General features: G+C 39.4%; 1 protein-coding gene across 1 annotated transcript in view; it reads right to left on the minus strand.

Moving 5' to 3' along the window:
* Positions 1 to 9,643, minus strand: part of DCTN4 (dynactin subunit 4) — a 31,375-nt gene extending 21,732 nt beyond the window's left edge. Inside the window, exons 1-3 of the mRNA XM_068536224.1 lie at positions 9,470 to 9,643; positions 6,926 to 6,996; positions 4,537 to 4,715 (exon numbers count right to left, since the gene is read on the minus strand). Of these exons, the coding sequence (XP_068392325.1) occupies positions 4,537 to 4,715; positions 6,926 to 6,996; positions 9,470 to 9,604 (385 nt within the window). The 5' untranslated portion in view covers positions 9,605 to 9,643. The remainder of the gene's footprint in view (positions 1 to 4,536; positions 4,716 to 6,925; positions 6,997 to 9,469) is intronic.
* Between the last annotated feature and the right edge of the window lie 12,551 nt (positions 9,644 to 22,194).

The raw sequence follows: 22,194 nt of genomic DNA on the forward strand, positions 1-22,194 counted from the left end.
GAAGAGTTTCTTACATAAGAGACAAAAGCACAAATCATATGGGAAAAGATTATTCCAGAAAGCTGAAAGTAAAACCATAATGAATACTTTCAACAAATGGTGCTGTAACAATTTACAAAAAATTAACCTCAACCCTTACCTCACAACATTTACAAAATTTACCCTGAAATGGTAATAAACTTATATGTAAGAGCTGAAACTATAATATTTCTAGAAGAAAACAGAAGTGAAAATCTTAGCAACCTTGGGTTAGGCTAAAGTTTCTTTACTAGAACACAAAGGGCACAACTATAAAATAAAAAATTGATAAACTGAACCTCATGAAAATTAGAAACTTGTAGGGCTTCCGTGGTGGCGCAGTGGTTAAGAATCCGCCTGCCAATACAGGGGACACAGTTTCGAGCACTGGTCCGGGAAGATCCCACATGCCAAGGAGCAACTAAGCCCGTGCGCCACAACTACTGAGCCTGCGCTCTAGAGCCCACGAGCCACAACTACTGAGCCCACATGCCTAGAGCCCGTGCTCTGCAACGAGAAGCCACCACAATGAGAAGCCCACGCACCACAACGAAGAGCAGCCCCCGCTCGCCGCAGCTCGCCCAAGTGCAGCAACAAAGACCCAATGCAGCCAAAAATAAAATTAAAATAAAAATTTAAAAAAATTAGAAACTTGTGTTCTTCAAAAGACACAGCTGAGAAAATAAAAAGGCAAGCCGCAGACTGGGAGAAAATATTTGCAAAATATATATTCAACAAAGGACCTGTATCCACAATACAGAACTCTCACAACTCAATAAAAAGATTAAAACTCAGTTTAAAAATAGGCAAAAGATTTGTACAAACACTTCACCAAAGAAAATACATAGATGGCAAACAAGCACATTAAGAAAATGCAAATTAAAACCACAATGAGGTATCACTGCCCACTCACTAGAATGGCCAAGATGAAAAAAAAAAACCAATACTAATAGTTGATGAGGAACTGGAACTCTCCTACACTGCTGGTGAGGACCCAAAATAGTACAGCTGTGGAAAACAGTTTGGCAGTTTTCAGTCAAGGAAAACATACACTTAACCCTAGGACTCAGCAATTCCATTCCTAGGTATATACTCAAGAAAAATGAAAATACATATTCACACTAAGATTTCTAGGCAAATGTTCATAGCCAGCTTTATACATATGAGCCCTAAACTGCAAAAAATTCAATGTCCAGTAACTGGAGAATGAATAAACAAATTATGGTATATCCATACAATAGAATACAACTCAAAAATAAAAAGCAAAAGCACGAACGAACCTCAGAAGCATTATGCTAAGTGAAAGAAGACAGACACAACAGACTAAACTACTCCAATTATATAAACTTCTAGAAGAGGCACAATTACAGTGAAAGTAAGAAATCAGTGGTAGTCAGGGGCCAGGAGGTGGGGGGAAGGAAGTGACTGCAAAGGGGCATGAGAGAACTTTCTGGGGTAACAGAAATGTTCTATGATTGTGGAGGTGGCTACATGGCTATACACATCTGGCAAAAGTCAAAGCATTTTACACTTAAAATTGGTGAGCTTCATTGTATGTAAATTATATCTCAATAAAGCTAACCAAAAAAAAAGGGGGGGGGGGCAGAAACTGTAATGAGATGACATTTCACAACCATCAGTTTGGAAAAACTTGAAAGAAGTCCAACAATGCTAAGAGCTGCCAGAGATCTGGAGCAATGGGTAGTCTACTCATATATTATTAGTGGGAGCAAAAATTGGTAAACCATTTTGGAGAGCTAAACATGTACACATCTTAAAACCACCAATTTTACTTTGTTATACAGAGAAACCCTTGCTCTTGTGACAGGAAACACACACAAGAATGTTTCTGACAGCACTGTTGTCAGAACCAAAAAACTGAAAACAACCTAAATGTGAAGAAGAGTGAAGAAGTAATCTGTGGTAAGTGATGCATGAATCACCCACCATCACAACTACATACCACAAACCTGATAGAGATAAATTGTAGCAGGATGCACAAAGCATGGTTCCATTTGTTTCAAGTTCAGAAGCATTCTTTGCTAGTGGCTACATACATACATGAAGAAGTGCAAAAACATGCATGGACACTGATGACCATCTGAATTCAGGACTGTGATGACTATCTCTGTCTAGAAGGCAGAAGAAGGCAGATGCAGTGGGGGGAAGGCTATACAATGGGCTTACACTGTTTTGGTTATGTTTAATTTCTTAAGCTGGGTGATAAGTTCATGAAAGTGTATTATTTGTATAATTAAAAATAACTTTTTTTCCAAATAAAAAGGACTCCTGTTGAAGGTGACACTATAGCCCCCTGCAAGAAAATGCAGCAATAACATCCTTAAGTACAATATTTATATTTTAAAAGTTGCCTTAAGGCAATTATGAAAAATAATTATGTGAAAGAAATGTTTTAGTAATATTTTAGAAAATCTGAATGTTTTACCTAATTGTGTTTTTAGAACTGGTGATTTATTCTAAATATAAATTTGAGAGACATTAAAAAGTTTCTGGATGTTACTGACACAATGGCTTACTTACAAATAAACAGATAGTTGTAACTAAAGTGGTTTCAGGGCTTCCCAGACACCAGTGACATCATGGAAGAAATGAAATTATCTGTACTCCTTAAGAACTCCTAGTATTCAATTATCACTGTCAAGATACCCTAGAGGAGCTAGATTTCTAGAAACAAGCACAACCTTTAAATTCTGAAAAATAAATTCTCCAATCCTAATAGCTTACAGCCCAAAAAGTATTAAAAAAGCACTTACAGAGTAACAAACTGAGAAATCCATTTGGATTTCTAGGCTTCAGTTCTTTAACTTGATAAAAAGAAACAAAATACAAACATGGAAAAAATACACTTTAACTCACTGAACTAAGTGCCACTTTGAGGTTGTTTTTTACATTTAACATAAATTCATAAACAAATTCAAACAATTTACTTGCTACACTGACATTAAAACACACACACACACAAATATTTACTGACCATCTAAGAAGATGCTACAGAAACTTTCCAATATAAATCACATTTCAGGAAATGCCTACCCACCAATGAGCATTTTTAAGGGACTTGTTTAGTTAACTTTTTGTTTTTGAATAGTATTTTATCAACATAATGTATGAAGTTAGAAAAACAACCAAGAGCTCAAGCATTCTAAACCAAAGGGCGAACTCAAGAGAACCAAGGATTAAGTTTTAAGAATAGAGTTGAATCTAAAGGAACTTCACCCATATTTACTTCCAAACTATGTAAGAATCTGTAGAAAACTTTCAGCTGAAGTCCATCTTCATTTTAGTTATGTCAAATAACATAATGAGTTTTAAATTGGCTTCCTCACGTAAATAGTAAGTAGATATTTTGAATGGAAATGTAAAAATGGGAATTTTTAACAAGTCTAAAAAGTTTTCACAAAATTAAACAAATGAAATTTCAGAAAGAAAAAAGACAATGGGGAGTTAGCAGTGCTGCTGTTTATATAAAAAATAAACAGCAACTCAAGATTTTGAACTGATTGTAATAAAGAGTGTTTCTACTCTCTGATACTAACCATGGAGTACAGGATATGAAAAAATAAAGGAAGTTTCCTAATAAAGGTAAATGCAACCTCTGCTTTGAAATGCTCAAATGATGGAGAGGTAATTTAATACCTTAGGTTTTCTTTAGGTCCAAACATACATTAACTTTTCTGTTTCACTTATGATACATATAGATGTATCTTAGAGCATGTGTTTGAATGCTCCAGGATAGATACTTGGACATGTAATTTCTGGGTAAAAGAATAAAAGCAATTTGAAATTTTAATAAATGTTGTCAAACTGCTCTCTAAAATGGCAGCAGACAAAAGAACTATTTTCCCATATTCTTGTCATACTACCGGATTTTTAAAATTTTGCCAAATGAATGGAAGAAGTTTTCATTTGCATTTTCATGATTACTAGCAAAACTGAACATATGTTTTTGCATATTTATTGACTTAAAAAAAATCACCTCACCAAGTTGTGTGCAAGAAAAAAATCCAATGATTTGTGCACACTTTGGTCATTGACCATCTTTATTTCCATTTCTGAGAGCTGCTGTTCATATCCTCTGACAATTTCTTTCTTTCTATTGGGTAGCTTTCTGATTTCTAAGGGTTCCTTATTTTTGGTTATTTATCTTTATACTGCTATATATGATCCAAGCTTTGTTACTTTTATCTTTCAGGTTTGTTCATGGTGTGTTCCACCATCAGGAGCATTTATTTTTTATGAAGAACATTAATCTTTTGATTCTAAAAAAGTATCAGATTTATAAATGCTATTTTACCAACTTTAAGAAAATGAAATAGTTTACCAAGTCTCAGATGAAACATCATGGTCCATGTGAGAATGTGGGAACATAGAAGATTTAATGACAAAATACTCTGAATTTATCGCCTACCTCCCAACAGGTAACAGAAATAATGATTTGTGTGCAATTAGAGCACTGCCGATTTCACAAAATCTCATGTTGAAGTCCGCCTCACTCACCCACAGATTTGTCTGCCATGCCCACATCTCTAGATGTCCAGCGACAAAATCCACAGGCCAGATAATAGGCTTTCTTCACCGTGGTCTTGGCTGGGTCATCTGGAAGCTGTGTGGAAATGCTTGTTGCCCGAGTGGAGAGGGTGTGCATACAGCCGGGACAGTCAAAGCAGTTGGCGCATCTAGGACACGACAAACAACCATTGATTCATTCAACAAATATTTACTGAGCACCTACTATGTGCCAGACATTGTTCTACATGTTAGGAATTCAAGAGAGAACTATAAGGGAAGGGCGGCTCTCAAGCAAAAAGAAATTAAAAAGTACTCTGAAGAGGCTCCTACAAACTTCATTTTAAAATTTCAAAAGTATTACGATAATTATTTTTAAAAATTCAATCATCATCAAAGTTCCTGAAGAGTCACAGCATGACCCAATCCTACTCCAGAGAGGGAATCACTGTTAACAGTCTGGAGTTAACTTTTAGACTTTTTTACAGACCACAAAGATTTCTGTGGGACAGAGAAATGTCACAGCTTATGACTTTAGAGAGGACAGACCAATTGCACAATGGAAAATTGAGAGGCAACAATACAATAAGCTGTGAAACTGGGTTTGGAAAATAACTGCTTGTTTGCTGTGCCAGAGAGCTGAAACAGATACCAAACAATGCTACGAAGATGAAATGTTTCAGAAGCGGGGCATTTTCAGGGCTTTCTGCTCTCTTTAGGCATTACTCTTCCTAGTGAAACACTCAACATTCCCCTACAGGCTCCCCCATGCCTTGTTGCTTTTAACTTTCCCACCATCTGAGATTATCAAGATTTCACCTCCAGTCCTGGACTTGTTCTGACGTTCCATTCCATAACTCCAATTTTCTGTGATATTTTGCTACTAGATAATATCCTCAAATAAGGACAATAACAGTACCCACCTCATAGGGATATTTTGAGGATTAAATGACAAAATTAATGTATGGAAAGCATACAAAACTGGTTTACAAGGAGCTGTTTCTCCGGGACAGGAAAGACAAAACAGTGGTTCATATCCATGGAGGTACAGAGGTGTGACTGGTTACAAGGGACTTCCACACCATGCTAAAAACCAAAATGGCACCAGTAGCAGTGAGTACCAGATCTTGGTTTTTAATACCAAATCTTGGTTTTTAATACCAATCTTGGTTTTTAATACTACCCAGATCTTGGTTTGCAATACCAATCTCGAATAAAAGGTACCAGGGCTCCTTGGAGAAATGGCTAATTCTAGGACTGGAGCAGAAAATATAGAGGATGAGCCTGGAGTAAGTAAGAAAGTTCTCAAACAATTGAATAACACTTCCCTCCTCCTCACTGCCATATAATGACGAGGGTATGCCAAAGGGAGACGGAAGTCTACTAAAAGAGGTCCCAATGGCCAAAGCTGGAACAATCTGAGTTAAAAAAAAAAAAAAAAAGTAGTACTGGATTATAACCTAAAGTATAAAATAAATATTCACAAGCCCATACTGCTTGAAGTAAATGACTAAATAAATAAAAAGGGGAGAAGAGAAAAATCTTCCACACAAAAGAATTCCAAGTAATACATGGAGATAGCCTTCATGGAAGGGGATCATAACTCCCCACTATTTAAGTGTGGGCTATAACAGTGCCTTTCTTTCCAAAGAGTACAATATGGAAAAGGAGAAGAAAAAAAAAAAAAGGAACTTTACATCAGAGAAACCTGACAAACACTAGCTCAAGCCAGGTAATCGAAGTTAACATCAATAGTGATGTCATGTTGGTGGTATATACCTTTGATATGATGTGATGAGAGATGCACTTTACCTGTGTGTTTCTCCTCCCCACAACACATTCCCCCAGCTGATGAGAAAAACATAAGACAACTTCCAATTGAGGGACATTCTACAAAATATCTTACCAGTACTCCTCAAAACTAAGGAAAGTCTAAGAAAATATCACAGCAAGAGGAGCCTAAAGAGACATGACTATTAAATATAATGTGGGTATCCTGAATAGGATCCTAGAACAGAAAAAGGAGATTAGGGGAAAACTGAGGAAATCTAAATAAAATATAGAGTTTATTTAATAATAATGTTACCAATAATGTTCATTAGTTGAGACAAATATACCATACTAATATATGACATTTACAATAGGGGAGACTGGGTAAGGAGTAACGGGAATTTTCTGTATCATCTTCACAGTAATTCTTAAGTCTAAAACTGTTCTAAAATACAATTTATTTTTTTAAAATGAAAGTTTCATCTTTGGCATAAGTGATGGTAAAAAAAGAAAAACAGCTTGTTAAAAATGAGAGTTAATTCCATGTGCTTTTTTACCAGCTATTAAAAAAATAGTTGGGGAAAATAGAAAAAATTGATCCCAGTCTTACCTATTCTTTTTTAGTTTGGCTTCAGCCGATGGCATATTTTCTAAACAACTGGGACAATAATGAGAGTCCACCTAGAAAGAAACAAGAAATCAAAAAATCGGAGGAAAAGACATTTAGCTTGGCTTGTATATATATCTATGCCAATTAGTTAAATTTAAAATACATTATTCTGCAGCAGAGGTGAGAGATCATTGATCTGGCAAAGAACCTGGACTGTTTTCAGCATCGGGTTTATTCTTCAATCACCTGTTGTTTTCTTAACCTCTGGATTTCCTGAAATCCTTCTATTTTTCCTTTCTGGTCTTTCCTATTCCCTTTCATCAGGGTTTTATGTATTAGACGTGTTAAAACATGTTTATGTAAAAGAAGATCTCTATGATAATCTAAATAGATTAACAAATAAAATAACCCAATTTATGAGGCTGTGATCAAATATCCTTCTATCTAGTCTAGCTTTGTGTGACTGCAATAACTTGACCACACAAACGTTAAGAGATTTTAAAAGTTTTCCCATTACTGAGGTATTACATGTTCACTGAAGAAAAGCATACATTAACATTTACAAAGTCAGCTGTAGCCAACCAATTAGAGATTTTTAAATGGCAAATTAAAACTACTAAGTTAACAACACAGTCTTATTGCATTTAATGCAAAAACATAGTACAAAAATTAAATTCATTGTATTTTTTTAAGGACTAAATATTTTCTTTAATGTAGTAGATCCTATTTGATAATTCTAGAACTCTAGTCACCCGCAGATGGACAGATTCACTTGAACATAAATACTATGACAGAAACTGTTTTCTTTTTTCATCATCTGCTTATAAACAGAACCACCTTTGAAAAGATAAAGTTACTGCTCAAATAAGTCTCCAGGAACACAAAATATAATACTGTTAACTTATATTTGCACTTACTATCATAAAAGGCAAAATATAATTCATTCCTCCCCGTCCCCTTTCCAAATTATGCTCATCCCTTCATGTGAAGCTCCAATCCCAGGCTTGTCATTAGAAATTTCTGGACTGCTTCAGCCCTCACTAGCATCATCCTTCCCCACACCCTAATGGCCTCCATTTCACAGGTACACACCAGTCTGTAAAAGATGCAGTCACAGACTGAATGTCCTAGCTGAAGAGATCCTTACAGATCATGGAGACTCAGCTCCCTAATGATCACCAAATGAAAATCTAATCCAATAAATTCTGGAGGTGGAGCTAGGACAGCATCCTAAAGAGAAAGGACCTGCCAAAGAATAAGCATACAAAGTGCTAATGGAGATGGAGAAAAAAAAATCATGTATATAATACAGCATTGATTTTTCTCTTGTGTTATTTAACTGCTTTCTCTGACTATTCTTAACAGTATGAAAAATATTCCCAATAAAATAATAATTATTCATAATGTGTAAAATGGCGTATAGTATAGGACATATTCTCATATGCATTTTTAACCGTCCAGGGATCCTCACTGAAGTCCTCTGAATCAGGCTTCTTGGTTTCAAATCTTGGTGCCCCCCTCCCAACCACAAATTTTTGGCTGTGTGACCCAGCGCAAACATTATGTGCCTCTTTCTTTAACTGTAAAGTGGTTTTTAAAAAAACGTATCCATTCTAATTTGTAGGATGATTAAAGATTATGTAAAGCACATGGCCTATAGAAAGTACTGAATAAGCATTAACCATGTATTATTACTAATCAGCTTTTCCTTCACGAGACTGCAAGTTACTCAACAGCAAGATTTACGTCTTAACGCGTCTTTTAATCCGCAGAGCCTACGGAATGAACAACATGCTCCAAGTGCTGCAGAAGTTCTGGGGTTTTGTTATTTGGTGATTTTTTTTCCGGGGGTCTTTTACACTTTGAGCAATCCCACCTCCAACGCCCACTTGCGCCAGTGAAGGTCAGAAATGTACCCTCAGGAGAAGCGCCACGAATGTAACACTTTGAGCTTCTTAAACTACAGACCCGATTCTAAGTGCTTTTCACTCATCTCACCCCATCCCAACCTCTTATCTGCTGCAGGCCTTGGGCTGGGTCAGGAAACAGAACAAGGCAGTTGTTAGAAGGCCCAGTTTCTGCCCAAGCAGGGGCAGAACTTCCAGGATGGGAGGGGCTTGGATGAGAATGCCCGCGGACCTCCCCACTCCCTCAGTCAATGCTGGAAAGACGATACCTCGCCCCTCCAGTGGCCTGAACTAAGCACCCCCATACCTTTTGTCCCCCTGACCCACCCAATTACCAACCCCCGCCCCACCCAATTACCAACCCCCGCCCCAGGAGATGGCCAAGGTCCCCAAAGTCAAGTTTGTCCCAGAGGGTGCTCTAGAACAGAAGGGCCGCTCAGCCACACCCAAGGCCGCTCCTTTCCAAGTGACAAATTACGTACGTATAAGCAAATTAAATCACAGGCAAATCTGAGTGACGGAAGGCAGAGCCAATCAACATGCTAGGAAAATTACCACCCGCTGGGCGCGGTGACTAGCAGGAACCGCCTTCCCCCCTCCCCCCACACACACACTCTTCATGGGACGACTGCATTACCTCGTGAGACACACATTCCAGCGACCGCAGCTCGCTACAATAGCGGCAGAAGTAAAGCTGAGAGAGCGGGGCCCGAACCTTCTTTTCTCCCTGGACTACGTAGAGAACCCGCTCCGATTGCAGCAACGACGCCATCTTGAGGGGGAGGAGTCAACGACGCTCTCGTCGCATCACGTGACTCGGGAGTCAGCGTTTCCCTGGCTTCCCTCCCTGTGTCTTTCAACGTAGACTTTGACGTAAGGTTTCCGAGCTAGAGGGGCTTTGCGCCGGATGAAAGTCAAAGTGCGCATGCTCAGCTGGGGTTCCAGGTTTTTTTGTTTCCCCCCCCTCCCCCCCCCGCCTCCATCTTACCCCTCCACCATTTTTGTGAGCGTCAGCCGTCCGGGCTGAGCTTAGACCTTTTTTTGACAAGTACGGAGTCGCAGAACAAATCCAGACAGACTCAGTGCGCTCCTTTCCTTTGTATCTAACAGAAAGGAAGGCTGCTCTTCCGTTTTATTTAACACTGCCTCTACCGCCCTCACCTTCCAGACAAACATCCGGAAGTTAGGGAGGGTCTCTGAGACAGAGTTTCATTGGAACTGGAAAACTAAGAGTCCACACCAGCACTTGCTTCTGACAGTCTTGCTGCTGACCTATAGGAAACTTTCACGGACGTTATCTCGTTTGAAGTTTCTTAGATTGAGCTCCTCCACGCAGAAGCCATATCTCATTCATTTTCAGGTTTCGCATATTTAGCATTAGAACTAAGTCTATACTCTGGGTGTTCAATAAGTATTGCCTAATGAAGGAGTGGAATCAATGAATGAACAATGTTGCTAGGTGTCGTTTACATTTTTCTAGTGCATAAACTAAAGCTTAGACATGTAAAATAACCACTTAGAGCTGGGCTGGCAGAGACTGGAGCCCATGTTACCTGCCATCAGTTCAGTGCTTTTCTCTTTGTACTAGTGTTGTATTATTGCCTATCTGATATTAGAGTTGGTGATTGAGAAGAAATAGAACTGAATAGTAATATTAGTTGATGTTTATTGAGCACTTATTGAATGCAGAACACTGTGTCAAAACTATACATACATTGCCTCATTTAATTTTCACCAGAAGTTCAAAAGGCAGGTAGTATCATTATCTCTATTTTACAGTGCAGGAAACTGAGATCCGGGTGCCCTTCTCTTCTCCCAAGAAAGCCTGGCCATCTCACCTGGGGAAGACTGAGATTCCTCTGCTCTGTGACTGGTAGTCACCAGTAGCAGAATCCCCAGTGTGTAGGTAGGGACCAGCCTGGGCCCTGGGCAGCAGCAAGGCACAGGCACTGGCACTGCAGACCGGCACTGGGAGCAGAGGGAGAAAGTGAGTCATAGGAGGATACCTGGCTTGGTTTCTGCGGCTCACAGGGCCAGCCGGCTTCGGTGGTGCTGGCAGGTTTTACCAAAACAGACAACAGCCACGGGTTGGAGTTTGCTGACGCCTGCTATAGCCTCCTGGGGTAGTGGACTGGATACCTTAGAATTATCATATACTAGAAAGATCCTAGTTCAATACTTGTATTTTTCAAATGTTGAAAATGAGGTCCTGAGCGTCAACACGCCCCAGGAACATGCCCCAGGTTTTCTCACTCCTGGTACAGTATTCTGTTTTCTAATTCCATAAATGCAGTTCCCTGCACACTACAGCAGTTCACTTATATTCACAGCAGAGTAAGAAGCCGGTTGCTCTTCTAACAACACTTAGAAAGAGAAGAAAGCAAATGCAAAGGAAATTGGAACATTAATTGATAGCCTACTCATTTTTGCCCTGGAACTTTGCTGGAATTGCATCATTCCCATTATGGGCACATGAGTTTCACACCTCTAGAATGCTCTCTGCTTGGCTTCAACAGTAATTTCCCAAGCATACCTCAAACCTAACCAAGGCTTGTTCCCGCCCCGCCCCCCTCTTCTCTGCTTAGTAGACTAACCGGAAGCTAATGCTAATTCTGTGGCACCATGGAACACTTCCTCTGTGTTCTGCTGAGGATGCAGGGAGGTGAGACGGGCATCCTCTTTCGGCTGGAGGATGCACAGGGTGACTTCAGGTTAACCACTGCAGCTATTACCCAATTGCTGCTAGTGCTTAAGGCAGACCTCAGGCCCCTGAGGTGCTGGCTTATAAGAGATAGCTGGTGGCCATGCACTCTCTGTGCCCACTCACCCCTGAGAACTCGCAACTGACACAAGAGACCATAGCTCTCTGTGAAATAAGGGTAAAGTCATGGAGCTATAGAGCCAAACGTGACCTTAGAGACTAACTAGTTCCCTCCCCTTATTTTCAAGATGGAGAACTGAAGCCCAGAGTAGGGAAGAGACTTGCCCAGGTTCCCAAAGGAAGTTAGAGGTGAAGCTAGGGTTTGAATGCAGGTCTTTGTTCCAAGTTTATTGCCTTCACTACACTTTGCTGGACCTCCATCTCTCCACAATTCACCATCCAACCCTAAAGCTTGCTTCTGGGAGACCACCAGTGTATTGTTTGTTGAATTGAATAAAAGAGAATTGAAAATTGAATTCCAGCCTAACTCAATATACTATCTTCAACTATCTGGAACTTGCTGCAGCTGGAATCCAGTAACTAAATTTTTTTTCTTTTTGGTCTTTAAGTAACTCCTTCTTTCAGAAGGTAAAGGAAGAAATGGGGGAAGGAAACTGGTCACAATTTTAAATAGGGTGGTCAGGGTTGGCCTCATAAGAAGGTAAGATAGGAACAAAGATTTGAAGGAGGTGGGGAGAGGGCCGGGTGGCCATCTGGGGGAAGAGCCTTCCAAGCGGAGTCTCAGCAAAGTCTCTAAGGCCTAACTGAGGAACAGCAAGGAGGTAGTGGGCCTGGTAAGAAGTGAGCAAGGGAGAGAGGTACAGGGGATGAAGTACCAGAGGTAATGGGGGTGCAGCTCATGCAGGATCTTGAAGGCATTTTAAGGACTTTGTATTTTGCTCTGAAGGAAGTGGGGAGCCATTATAGGATTTCACACAGAACAGTGATACGATCTAACCTACATTTAACAAGGGTCACTCTGGATGCTGTTTTGGGAATGGACTGTAGAGGGACAAGGATAGAAGCAGGGGGTGAGTTTGGAGATTACTGCAGTGACCAGGCAACAGGCAACAGTGCCATGGACTAGGATTCTGACTATATTTTGAAGTAGAGCTCACAGTATTTCCCAATGCCCAACCCTGGGAAGACATGTACATAGACTGTCATATGAAGGGTAGTTTGGAGTCTCAGCAGAGATGCCCTTGTTAGGCTGGGGGAAAATCCATTTCATGGTTTAGCCAAATTCAGCCGCTGGGAGTTTATTTCCTCAGAAATTATCAAGACTCTCTCTTCTCCCGGAGGTCAAAATAAAAACATCACAGAAAGGATCAGACACTTTCATATTTAAAGGAAGCAGATGAAGCTAACTTGTTTAGCCTCTAGTTTACTTTGTTCCAAGTCACAAAGCACGGTGATTGTCACACAGGGAAGCATATTTCACAAGAAGCCCAGAGAAAGAGCCAGCCCATTACTAAACACATGAATCACATCTTCGGAGCTCCAGCTCAGGCTGAGAATAGGAAACTGGTGTGGGAGCACCCAACACATTTGCAATGGTGCCGAGGGCTCTTCCAAACGAGCTTTGCCTTTGGCCATGCAGGAAAAATGAGTTAAAGTGGGTAGAGCACAGAACATGATAAGTTGCTACGTATTTGTTATTCGGCCACAGAGTTTAGTCCAGTCCCTTCATTTACAAGTGAGAAAACAGTTTCAGAGAGAGGAAGTGTTTGTCTGAAGTTACATGGACCTCCAGCTTACTTAATGAGCACTAACTAAGTTGATTTCTTTTATTATGTTTGGATGATTGGGATCTCCAGTCTTGCCCACACTCTCATCTGTGCCTCTTGAGTGCCTCTTACAGTTCATTTCTGGGAAGCTCTTTTAGACTTTGAGCTGTCAGTTTACATGAGAGGATCTTTCTGGCCTCCCAGGGAAGTTCAATGGGATGTTTTGTTTCTCTTGACCACCTGTAGAAGCCAGCCTGCAACTTGTCCTTCAATGGTATTTATACCCTTGTGTATTCCCCTTCCACATTGTACAAGGGTTGGTCTGTGAGACCAATAGCATACAGTAGAAGTGGTGGTGACCCTTCTGAGGTTAGATTATGAAAGTCTGTGGTTTCTATGATGGGCGCCCTCTTGCTGTGTTGGGTGCTCTCTTACATCACTTGTTTGGGAAAAGCAAGCTGCCGTTTTGTGAGCAGCCCTATGGAGAGGCTTATGCGGTAGGGAACTGAAACCTCCACCAACAGCCAATGAGGACCAAGGCCAGCCAACAACTAGTGAACGAGCTTGGAAGTGGATTCTCCTGTTCCAGTCAAGTATTGAGATGACTACAGACCCAGCTGACAGCCTGACTGGAATCTCTTGAGAGACCCTGAGTTAGAACCACCTACCTAAGCAGCTCCTGGACTCCTGACCCTCAGAAACTGTGAAATATTAAATGTTTGTTTTAAGCTGCTACTTTTTTTTTTGAGACAGGGTTCAGTATCAGTTTTATTTTGATTCTTTCACTTTGAAAAAATGTAAATGCTAAGAAGTTTTGTTCACATGAATAGGTAGAAGGAAATGAAAAGTTTTCCTCACAGCATTGTCACACAATTCTTTGTATTTCCTCTGAGTTATGTACCAAAAATTCCATCATGAGCCTCAAAAATTAATTTTCATGATTTATTAGCTGACAATTCCATTAGTTACTTCAGCAATTTTGTTGAAAGCAAAGAATTATAAACCTCCTGTGTTGCAAAAGGTCTTGTTAAGCAGAGATTAGGGTCATTCATTTTTCCACATCAACACCCTTATTTTGGCTGGTCCTGTTGTTTGGTACTCAGAGGCTTCTGTCCCTTGGGGCAATGCACCAAGGTCAGATTAGCCACATGGGGGGTAGCAGGGAAAGAAGAATGTGTTTTTTTCAGTAAAATGACAGAAGGGCTGTTGAGAAAGAGGAGGTTAGAAAGGAGACAGTGTTCTCAGGCAGATCATTTTAGGAAGTCAAGAGTCTAGAAATTGGTTTCTTTACAACTGAATGTGCCCATGGACTCCTGGCAATTCTTCGTGTGTCCCCAATGATATTCCTAACCTAGTGTGACCTAATTTACCGCATCCAAGTTTCCACATCTGCAGTTTGGGACTGACATTATCTAAATCACAGGATTAATTTGAGGATGGAGTTAAATTGCATACCACGTGTAAAGCGCCGAGCACAATGTCAGACATACAGTAGGTATTCAGCAAATAATGGATTCCTTCCCCACCTTTCCAACTTGACATGCCCATTTTTTTTACATGCCCAGTTTTATACAAGTACAATTAATAATATATTTTTCATTTAACAGTCTAAACAGCATGTTTTGAAAAGGTTATGTTGGGGGAATTCCCTGGTGGTCCAGTGGTTAGGACTCCACACTCTCACTGCTGAGGGCCCGGGTTCAATTGCTGGTAGGGGAACTAAAATCCCACAAGCTGCACAGCGTGGCCAAATAAATAAATAAATAAATAAGGTTAGGCTGGGACCTAATCAAACTTAAAAGCTTTTGCACAGCAAAGGAAACCATTAACAAAACAAAAAGACCAGCTACAGAATGGGAGAAAATATTTGCAAATGATATGACCAAAAAGGGCTTAATTTCCAAAATATACAAACAATTCATAGAAGTCAATATAAAAAAAACAAACTACTCAATCAAAAATTGGGCAGAAGACCTAAACAGGCATTTCTCCAAAGAAGACATATAGATGGCCAATGGGCACATGAAAAGATGCTCAACATTGCTAATTATTAGAGAAATGCAAATCAGAACCACAATGAGGTATCACCTCATACTGGTCAGAATGGCCATCATCAAAAGGTCTACAAATAATAAATGTTGGAGAGGGTGTGGAGAAAAGGGAACACACCTACATTGTTGGTGGGAATGTAAATTGGTGCAGCCATTACGGAGGTTCCTTCAAAAACTAAAAATAGAGCGACCATATGATCCAGCAATCCCACTCCTAGGCATATATCTGGAAAAGAGGAAAACTCTAATTTGAAAAGATACATGTATCCCAATGTTCATTGCAGAACTATTTACAGTAGACAAGATGTGGAAACAACACAAATGTCCATCAACAGATGATTGGTTTAAGATGATGTGGTATGTATACATATTTTATAAAATATACAATAGAATGTTAGCCATAAAAAATGAAATATTGCCATTTGCAGCGACATGGATAATACTAAGTGAAGTAAGTCAGACAGAGAAGGACAAATATCAGCTGATATCACTTACATGTGGAATCTAAAAAAATACAAATGGATCTATATACAAAACAGACATAGAAAACACACTTATGATTAGAAATGAAAAAGGAGAAGTAACAACTGACACTGCAGAAATACAAAGGATCATGAGAGATTACTACAAGCAGCTATATGGCAATAAAATGGACAACCTGGAAGAAATGGACAAATTCTTAGAAATGCACAACCTTCCGAGACTGAACCAGGAAGAAATAGAAAATATGAACAGACCAATCACAAGCACTGAAATTGAAACTGTGATTAAAAATCTTCCAACAAACAAAAGCCCAGGACCAGATGGCTTCACAGGCAAATTCTATCAAACATTTAGAGAAGAGCTAACACCTATCCTTCTCAAACTCTTCCAAAATATTGCAGAGGGAGGAACACTCCCAAACTCATTCTACGAGGCCACCATCACGCTGATACCAAAACCAGACAAAGATGTCACAAAGAAAGAAAACTACAGGCCAATATCACTGATGAACATAGATGCAAAAATCCTCAACAAAATACTAGCAAACAGAATCCAACAGCACATTAAAAAGATCATACACTATGATCAAGTGGGGTTTATCCCAGGAATGCAAGGATTCTTCTATATATACAAATCAATCAATGTGATACACCATATTAACAAATTGAAGGAGAAAAACCATATGATCATCTCAATAGATGCAGAGAAAGCTTTCGACAAAATTCAACACCCATTTATGATAAAAACCCTGCAGAAAGTAGGCAGAGAGGGAAATTTCCTCAACATAATAAAGGCCATATATGACAAACCCACAGCAAACATCGTCCTCAATGGTGAAAAACTGAAACAATTTCCACTAAGATCAGGAACAAGACAAGGTTGCCCACTCTCACCACTATTATTCAACATAGTTTTGGAAGTTTTAGCCACAGCAATCAGAGAAGAAAAAGAAATAAAAGGAATCCAAATCAGAAAAGAAGAAGTAAATCTGTCACTGTTTGCAGATGACATGATACTATACATAGAGAATCCTACAGATGCTACCAGAAAACTACTAGAGCTAATCAATGAATTTGGTAAAGTAGCAGGATACAAAATTAATGCACAGAAATCTCTTGCATTCCTATACACTAATGATGAAAAATCTGAAAGTGAAATTAAGAAAACACTCCCATTTACCACTGCAACCAAAAGAATAAAATATCTAGGAATAAACCTACCTATGGAGACAAAAGACCTGTATGCAGAAAATTATAAGACACTGATGAAAGAAATTAAAGATGATACAAATAGATGGAGAGATATACCATATTCTTGGATTGGAAGATTCAACATTGTGAAAATGACTCTACTACCCAAAGCAATCTACAGATTCAATGCAATCCCTATCAAACTACCATTGGCATTTTTCACAGAACTAGAACAAATAATTTCACAATTTGTATAGAAACACAAAAGACCCCGAACAGCCAAAGCAATCTTGAGAAAGAAAAACGGAGCTGGAGGAATCAGGCTCCCTGACTTCAGACTATACTACAAACCTACAGTAATCAAGACAGTATGGTACTGGCACAAAAATAGAAATATAGATCAATGGAACAGGATAGAAAGCCCAGAGATAAACCCACACACACATGGTCACCTTATCTTTGATAAAGGAGGCAAGAATATACAGTGGAGAAAAGACAGCCTCTTCAATAAGTGGTGCTGGGCAAACTGGACAGTTACCTGTAAAAGAATGAAATTAGAACACTCCCTAACACCATACACAAAAATAAATTCAAAATGGATTAAAGACCTAAATGTAAGGCCAGACACCATGAAACTCTTAGAGGAAAACACAGGCAGAACACTCTATGACATAAATCACAGCAAGATCCTTTTTGACCCACTTCCTAGAGAAATGGAAATAAAAACAAAAATAAACAAATGGGACCTAATGAAACTTAAAAACTTGTGCACAGCAAAGGAAACCATAAACAAGACGAAAAGACAACCCTCAGAATGGGAGAAAATATTTGCAAATGAAGCAACTGACAAAGGATTAATCTCCAAAACATACAAGCAACACATGCAGCTCAATATCAAAAAACAAACAACCCAATCCAAAAATGGGCAGAAGACCTAATTAGACATTTCTCCATAGAAGATATACAGATTGCCAACAAACACATGAAAGAGTGTTCAACGTCATTAATCATTAGAGAAATGCAAATCAAAACTACAATGAAATATCATCTCACACCGGTCGGAATGGCCATCATCAAAAAGTCTACAAACAATACATGCTGGAGAGGGTGTGGAGAAAAGGGAACCCTCTTGCACTGTTGGTGGGAATGTAAATTGATACAGCCACTATGGAGAACAGTATGGAGGTTCCTCAAAAAACTAAAAATAGGACAACCATACGACTTAGCAATCCCACTACTGGGCGTATACCCTGAGAAAACCATAATTCCAAAAGAGTCACGTACCAAAATGTTCATTGCAGCTCTAATTACAATAGCCAGGACATGGAGCAACCTAAGTGGCCATCAACAGATGAATGGATAAAGAAGATGTGGCACATATATACAATGGAATATTACTCAGCCATAAAAAGGAACGAAACTGAGTTATTTATAGTGAGGTGGATGGACCTAGAGTCTGTCATACAGGGTGAAGTAAGTCAGAAAGAGAAAAACAAATACAGTATGCTAACACATATATATGGAATCTAAAAAAGAAAGAAAAAAAATTATCAGAAGAACCTAGGGGCAAGATGGGAATAAAGATGCAGACCTACTAGAGAATGGACTTGAGGATATGGGGAGGGGGAAGGGTAAGCTGGGACAAAGTGAGACAGTGGCATGGACATATATACACTACCAAACGTAAAATAGATAGCTAGTGGGAAGCAGCCGCATAGCACAGGGAGATCAGCTCAGTGCTTTGTGACCACCTAGAGGGGTGGGATAGGGAGGGTGGGAGGGAGGGAGATGCAAGAGGGAAGAGATATGGGGACATATGTATATGTATAATTGATTCACTTTGTTATAAAGCAGAAACTAACACACCATTGTAAAGCAATTATACTCCAATAAAGATGTTAAAAAAAAAAAAAAAAGAAAAGAAAACACTTATGATTACCAAAGGGGAAAGGGAGGGAGGGAGGGATAAATTAGGAGTATGGTATTAGCAGGTACAAACTACTATATATAAAATAGATAAGCAACAAGGATTAACTGTATAATATAGGGAACAATATTCAATATCTTGTAATAACCTATGATGGAAAATAATCTGAAAAAATATAACTGAATCACTTTGCTGTAAACCTGAAACTAACACAATATTATAAATAAACTATACTTCAGTTTTAAAAAAAATGTTATGTAACTTGGCCAAGATTACATGAAATCCATTATATATATTATATATATTTTATATATATATACACACACACACACACACACACACACACACACACACACACACATACATACATATCTTTCACATTTTCTTCATCCATTCACCCATGGAAACAACTTTTTCCATGTCTTGGTTATTGTAAGTAATGTTGCAATGAACACAGAGGTGCAGATATCTTTTCAAGTTAGTGTTTTCTTTTTCTTCTGATAAGCTGCTAAATTTTGAGATACTTTGTTACACAGCAATAAGATAACTAATATAACCAGTTTCCCTTCCCACCACAACAGTTAACCTTTGTTGCACTGTACACTTGTCCTTTCATCTCTGCCCCCTCTACCATCCTTGCATCACCTTGTGTACTTCACCTCACCCAACTATCTGTAGCCAAACCCAGAAGTCATCAAACCTGCTGAACCGCTTGTGGTACAAACAGGAACAGATCATGGACTAAACTTGGAATTTGAGGAACATTTAATGAAGGGACTATTTGCAAAAAGTGTGAGTGGGGTGGAGGGTAATCACAAGGAATACTGCCGTACCCCAGGGCTAGTGGAGGTGGGCTTCTGTTTGTAGCCTGAGGCCTGACAGGGTAAGGGGAGGGAGTACTTGCTGGGATCTGGAGACAGAGAGAACTGTGTGAAGAAGGCCCCTGACAGGACTTGGACCTTTGGGTACAGGACAGAGCCAGGCATTGACATCCTGGGGGTAGAGCGTAGAATGCAAAACACCTCAGTTCCTGCTGGTTCTTCCCTCTTAGCTAAACCCAGCAGAAAGTCAGACATCAAGGAAACCTATGTTAGTTTGGGTTCCCTTAGAAGCAGACTATGCAATAAGGGTTTAAGTAAAAGTCATTTATTTGAGAGGTTCAGGGTAAACTATTAGAGGAGTGAGGAAGTGATACAGGGAAGAGAAGGTAGCCAATAAGATTGTGTTATTAAACCAGTTATCAGAGTGGGTGACTGGAGCTGAGTCCCATAGAGAAACTGAGGAAAACAATGTAAACACATGCCTCAAAATGGTTCCAACAATTTTGCTGTTAAAAAAATAATTCCATCAAAGGGTGAGGGAGTTGGGGTATTTATACCTCTACAGTCTTTGGTCGAGAGCTGCTCCTGGGGATGGGTGTTAATTCCTGGGTATGTATGGAATGCCAGGCTGGCAGACTGGCCTTGTGTGGTTCTGGGAAAAGCCCTCAGACACAAAGGTGCAGATAGTAGCAGTTGGAAGTCTGTGGAGAACAGACGTGGGTGAGGTCCAAAGGATTTGAGTAAGGTATTGACAGTGTCTCCTACAGGGCCCATTGATGTGGGATAGATGTGGTACAGATGCACCTCCCCGTGTACAATGCAGAATGGAGAAGTGTGTGGAGGGTGAATCTGGAGGGACAAATAAAACTTACATGCATATCTAAAGTAGCTAAGTAATATTTACCAATACTCTGTAAAATTTAGAAGCACCATTTGGATTTCAAAACAATTTTTCATTTTGATTCTCACAATTACTGTCCTCTACCCTCTATCACTGTCATGCCTCTAATGGTCTGACTGTGCACTAACTACAACAGGAATTACTCCAGTTCATGGATTAGAAAACAGAGGCATAGAGAGGACTTAACTCAGTAAGAGTCAGTTAGGTGCAGGACATTTAGAGTCAGTTCTGCCACTTAATGGCTGGGTTATCTTAGACAAGTTAACTTATCCTCTTTGGGAGGTTAAGTTAATAACATTTTCACCATAGAATTGTTACAAGGAATAAGTGGTATGATGCAGGTAAAATCCTAGCTACCTGGTACGTGCTCTTAAAGCAATGTCTTTTAAGTAAGTAATCTTTTTTGGGGAAAAAAAAGGCAAAGGCTTTTATTACATATATTTTTCTTGAGCTCACAGTTTACATCAAAAATTAGTCCAACTGGACTGAGATATCTTCCAGTAATAGGCATTCTCTTTTCTCTCAGCTACATGACTGTGTGATAATTGAACACTTTTGAATTAAGCCATGAGAATTGATTCAAATAATTATAACCACATTAACGAGACCATGTGACCATCACTCTGCTTGAAAGCTATAAAACAGAAACTTTCATTTCCTTTTCTTTCTTCCTGTCTGCTCAGAAACTTGTTTAATCTCAAATTCCACGTGTTTGGAGAGTTCCATCATTTTACCTTCTTGCCTAATCATTAGTTCAATTAGTTCTTTCAGCTACAGTAAAAAAAAAAAAAAAAAAAAAAAAAAGTTGTAATTTAAAAAATTCCTGCATCTAGTTTTCAGGCTAAAAGCATATTCCTTTAGAGAATTAGCAAGCAAGTGGGGCTTCCCCAAAAAGTAAGAAGGCATTTTGCCCAAGGATGTGTAGAGCAAAAAGACCTTGGGAATTTTTTCAGGGGAGAAGGGGATGGGAGGGAGCACAGTGATCTCAGGAGTCCTGGTGCCCAGTTCCGGATTTCCTGGAAAGAACTGAGCTGTTCAGGGGCCTGTGAAGAGGGAGCTTATGTCTGAGCCAGGACATAACCATATGTGGAACAAGATGGATCACCTCACATTCACATGCTTTTAACTCAAAATGGTAGTCATTTTATGATCTGTGAGTCTTAGCTTTAAAGGGATTTTGGAAGTGTAAGTGACTTCAAAGAATATCTAATTTAACTCCTTTTTTTTCACTTTTGGGGTCAAAAGACCTAGAGAGGGGTAGGGACTCATTGAAGATCACATAGCAAACTAGTGATAGAGCCAGCAGAAGAAGCCATGATGTAGTATGATTTAGTGCCAGTTTCGTGCCCATTACCTTGTGCCCATGCTGCACTCACTTCCCTCTGTCTCCTTGGCCCTCCACCATTCCAGTGGAATCCTCTGCTTGTGTGCCTCCAGTGTAGGGAGCTCATGAACACCCCAAGAAAGCTTATTCTGTTCCATTTTCAGACAGCTCTAAAAAAATTGTTTCTTAGAGTGAACTCAGAGTTGCCTCTCCTTGGCTGACACTCTTTGGTTCTAG

This window comes from Eschrichtius robustus, chromosome 2 (assembly GCF_028021215.1).
Source record: "Eschrichtius robustus isolate mEscRob2 chromosome 2, mEscRob2.pri, whole genome shotgun sequence".
Taxonomy (NCBI): domain Eukaryota; kingdom Metazoa; phylum Chordata; class Mammalia; order Artiodactyla; family Eschrichtiidae; genus Eschrichtius; species Eschrichtius robustus.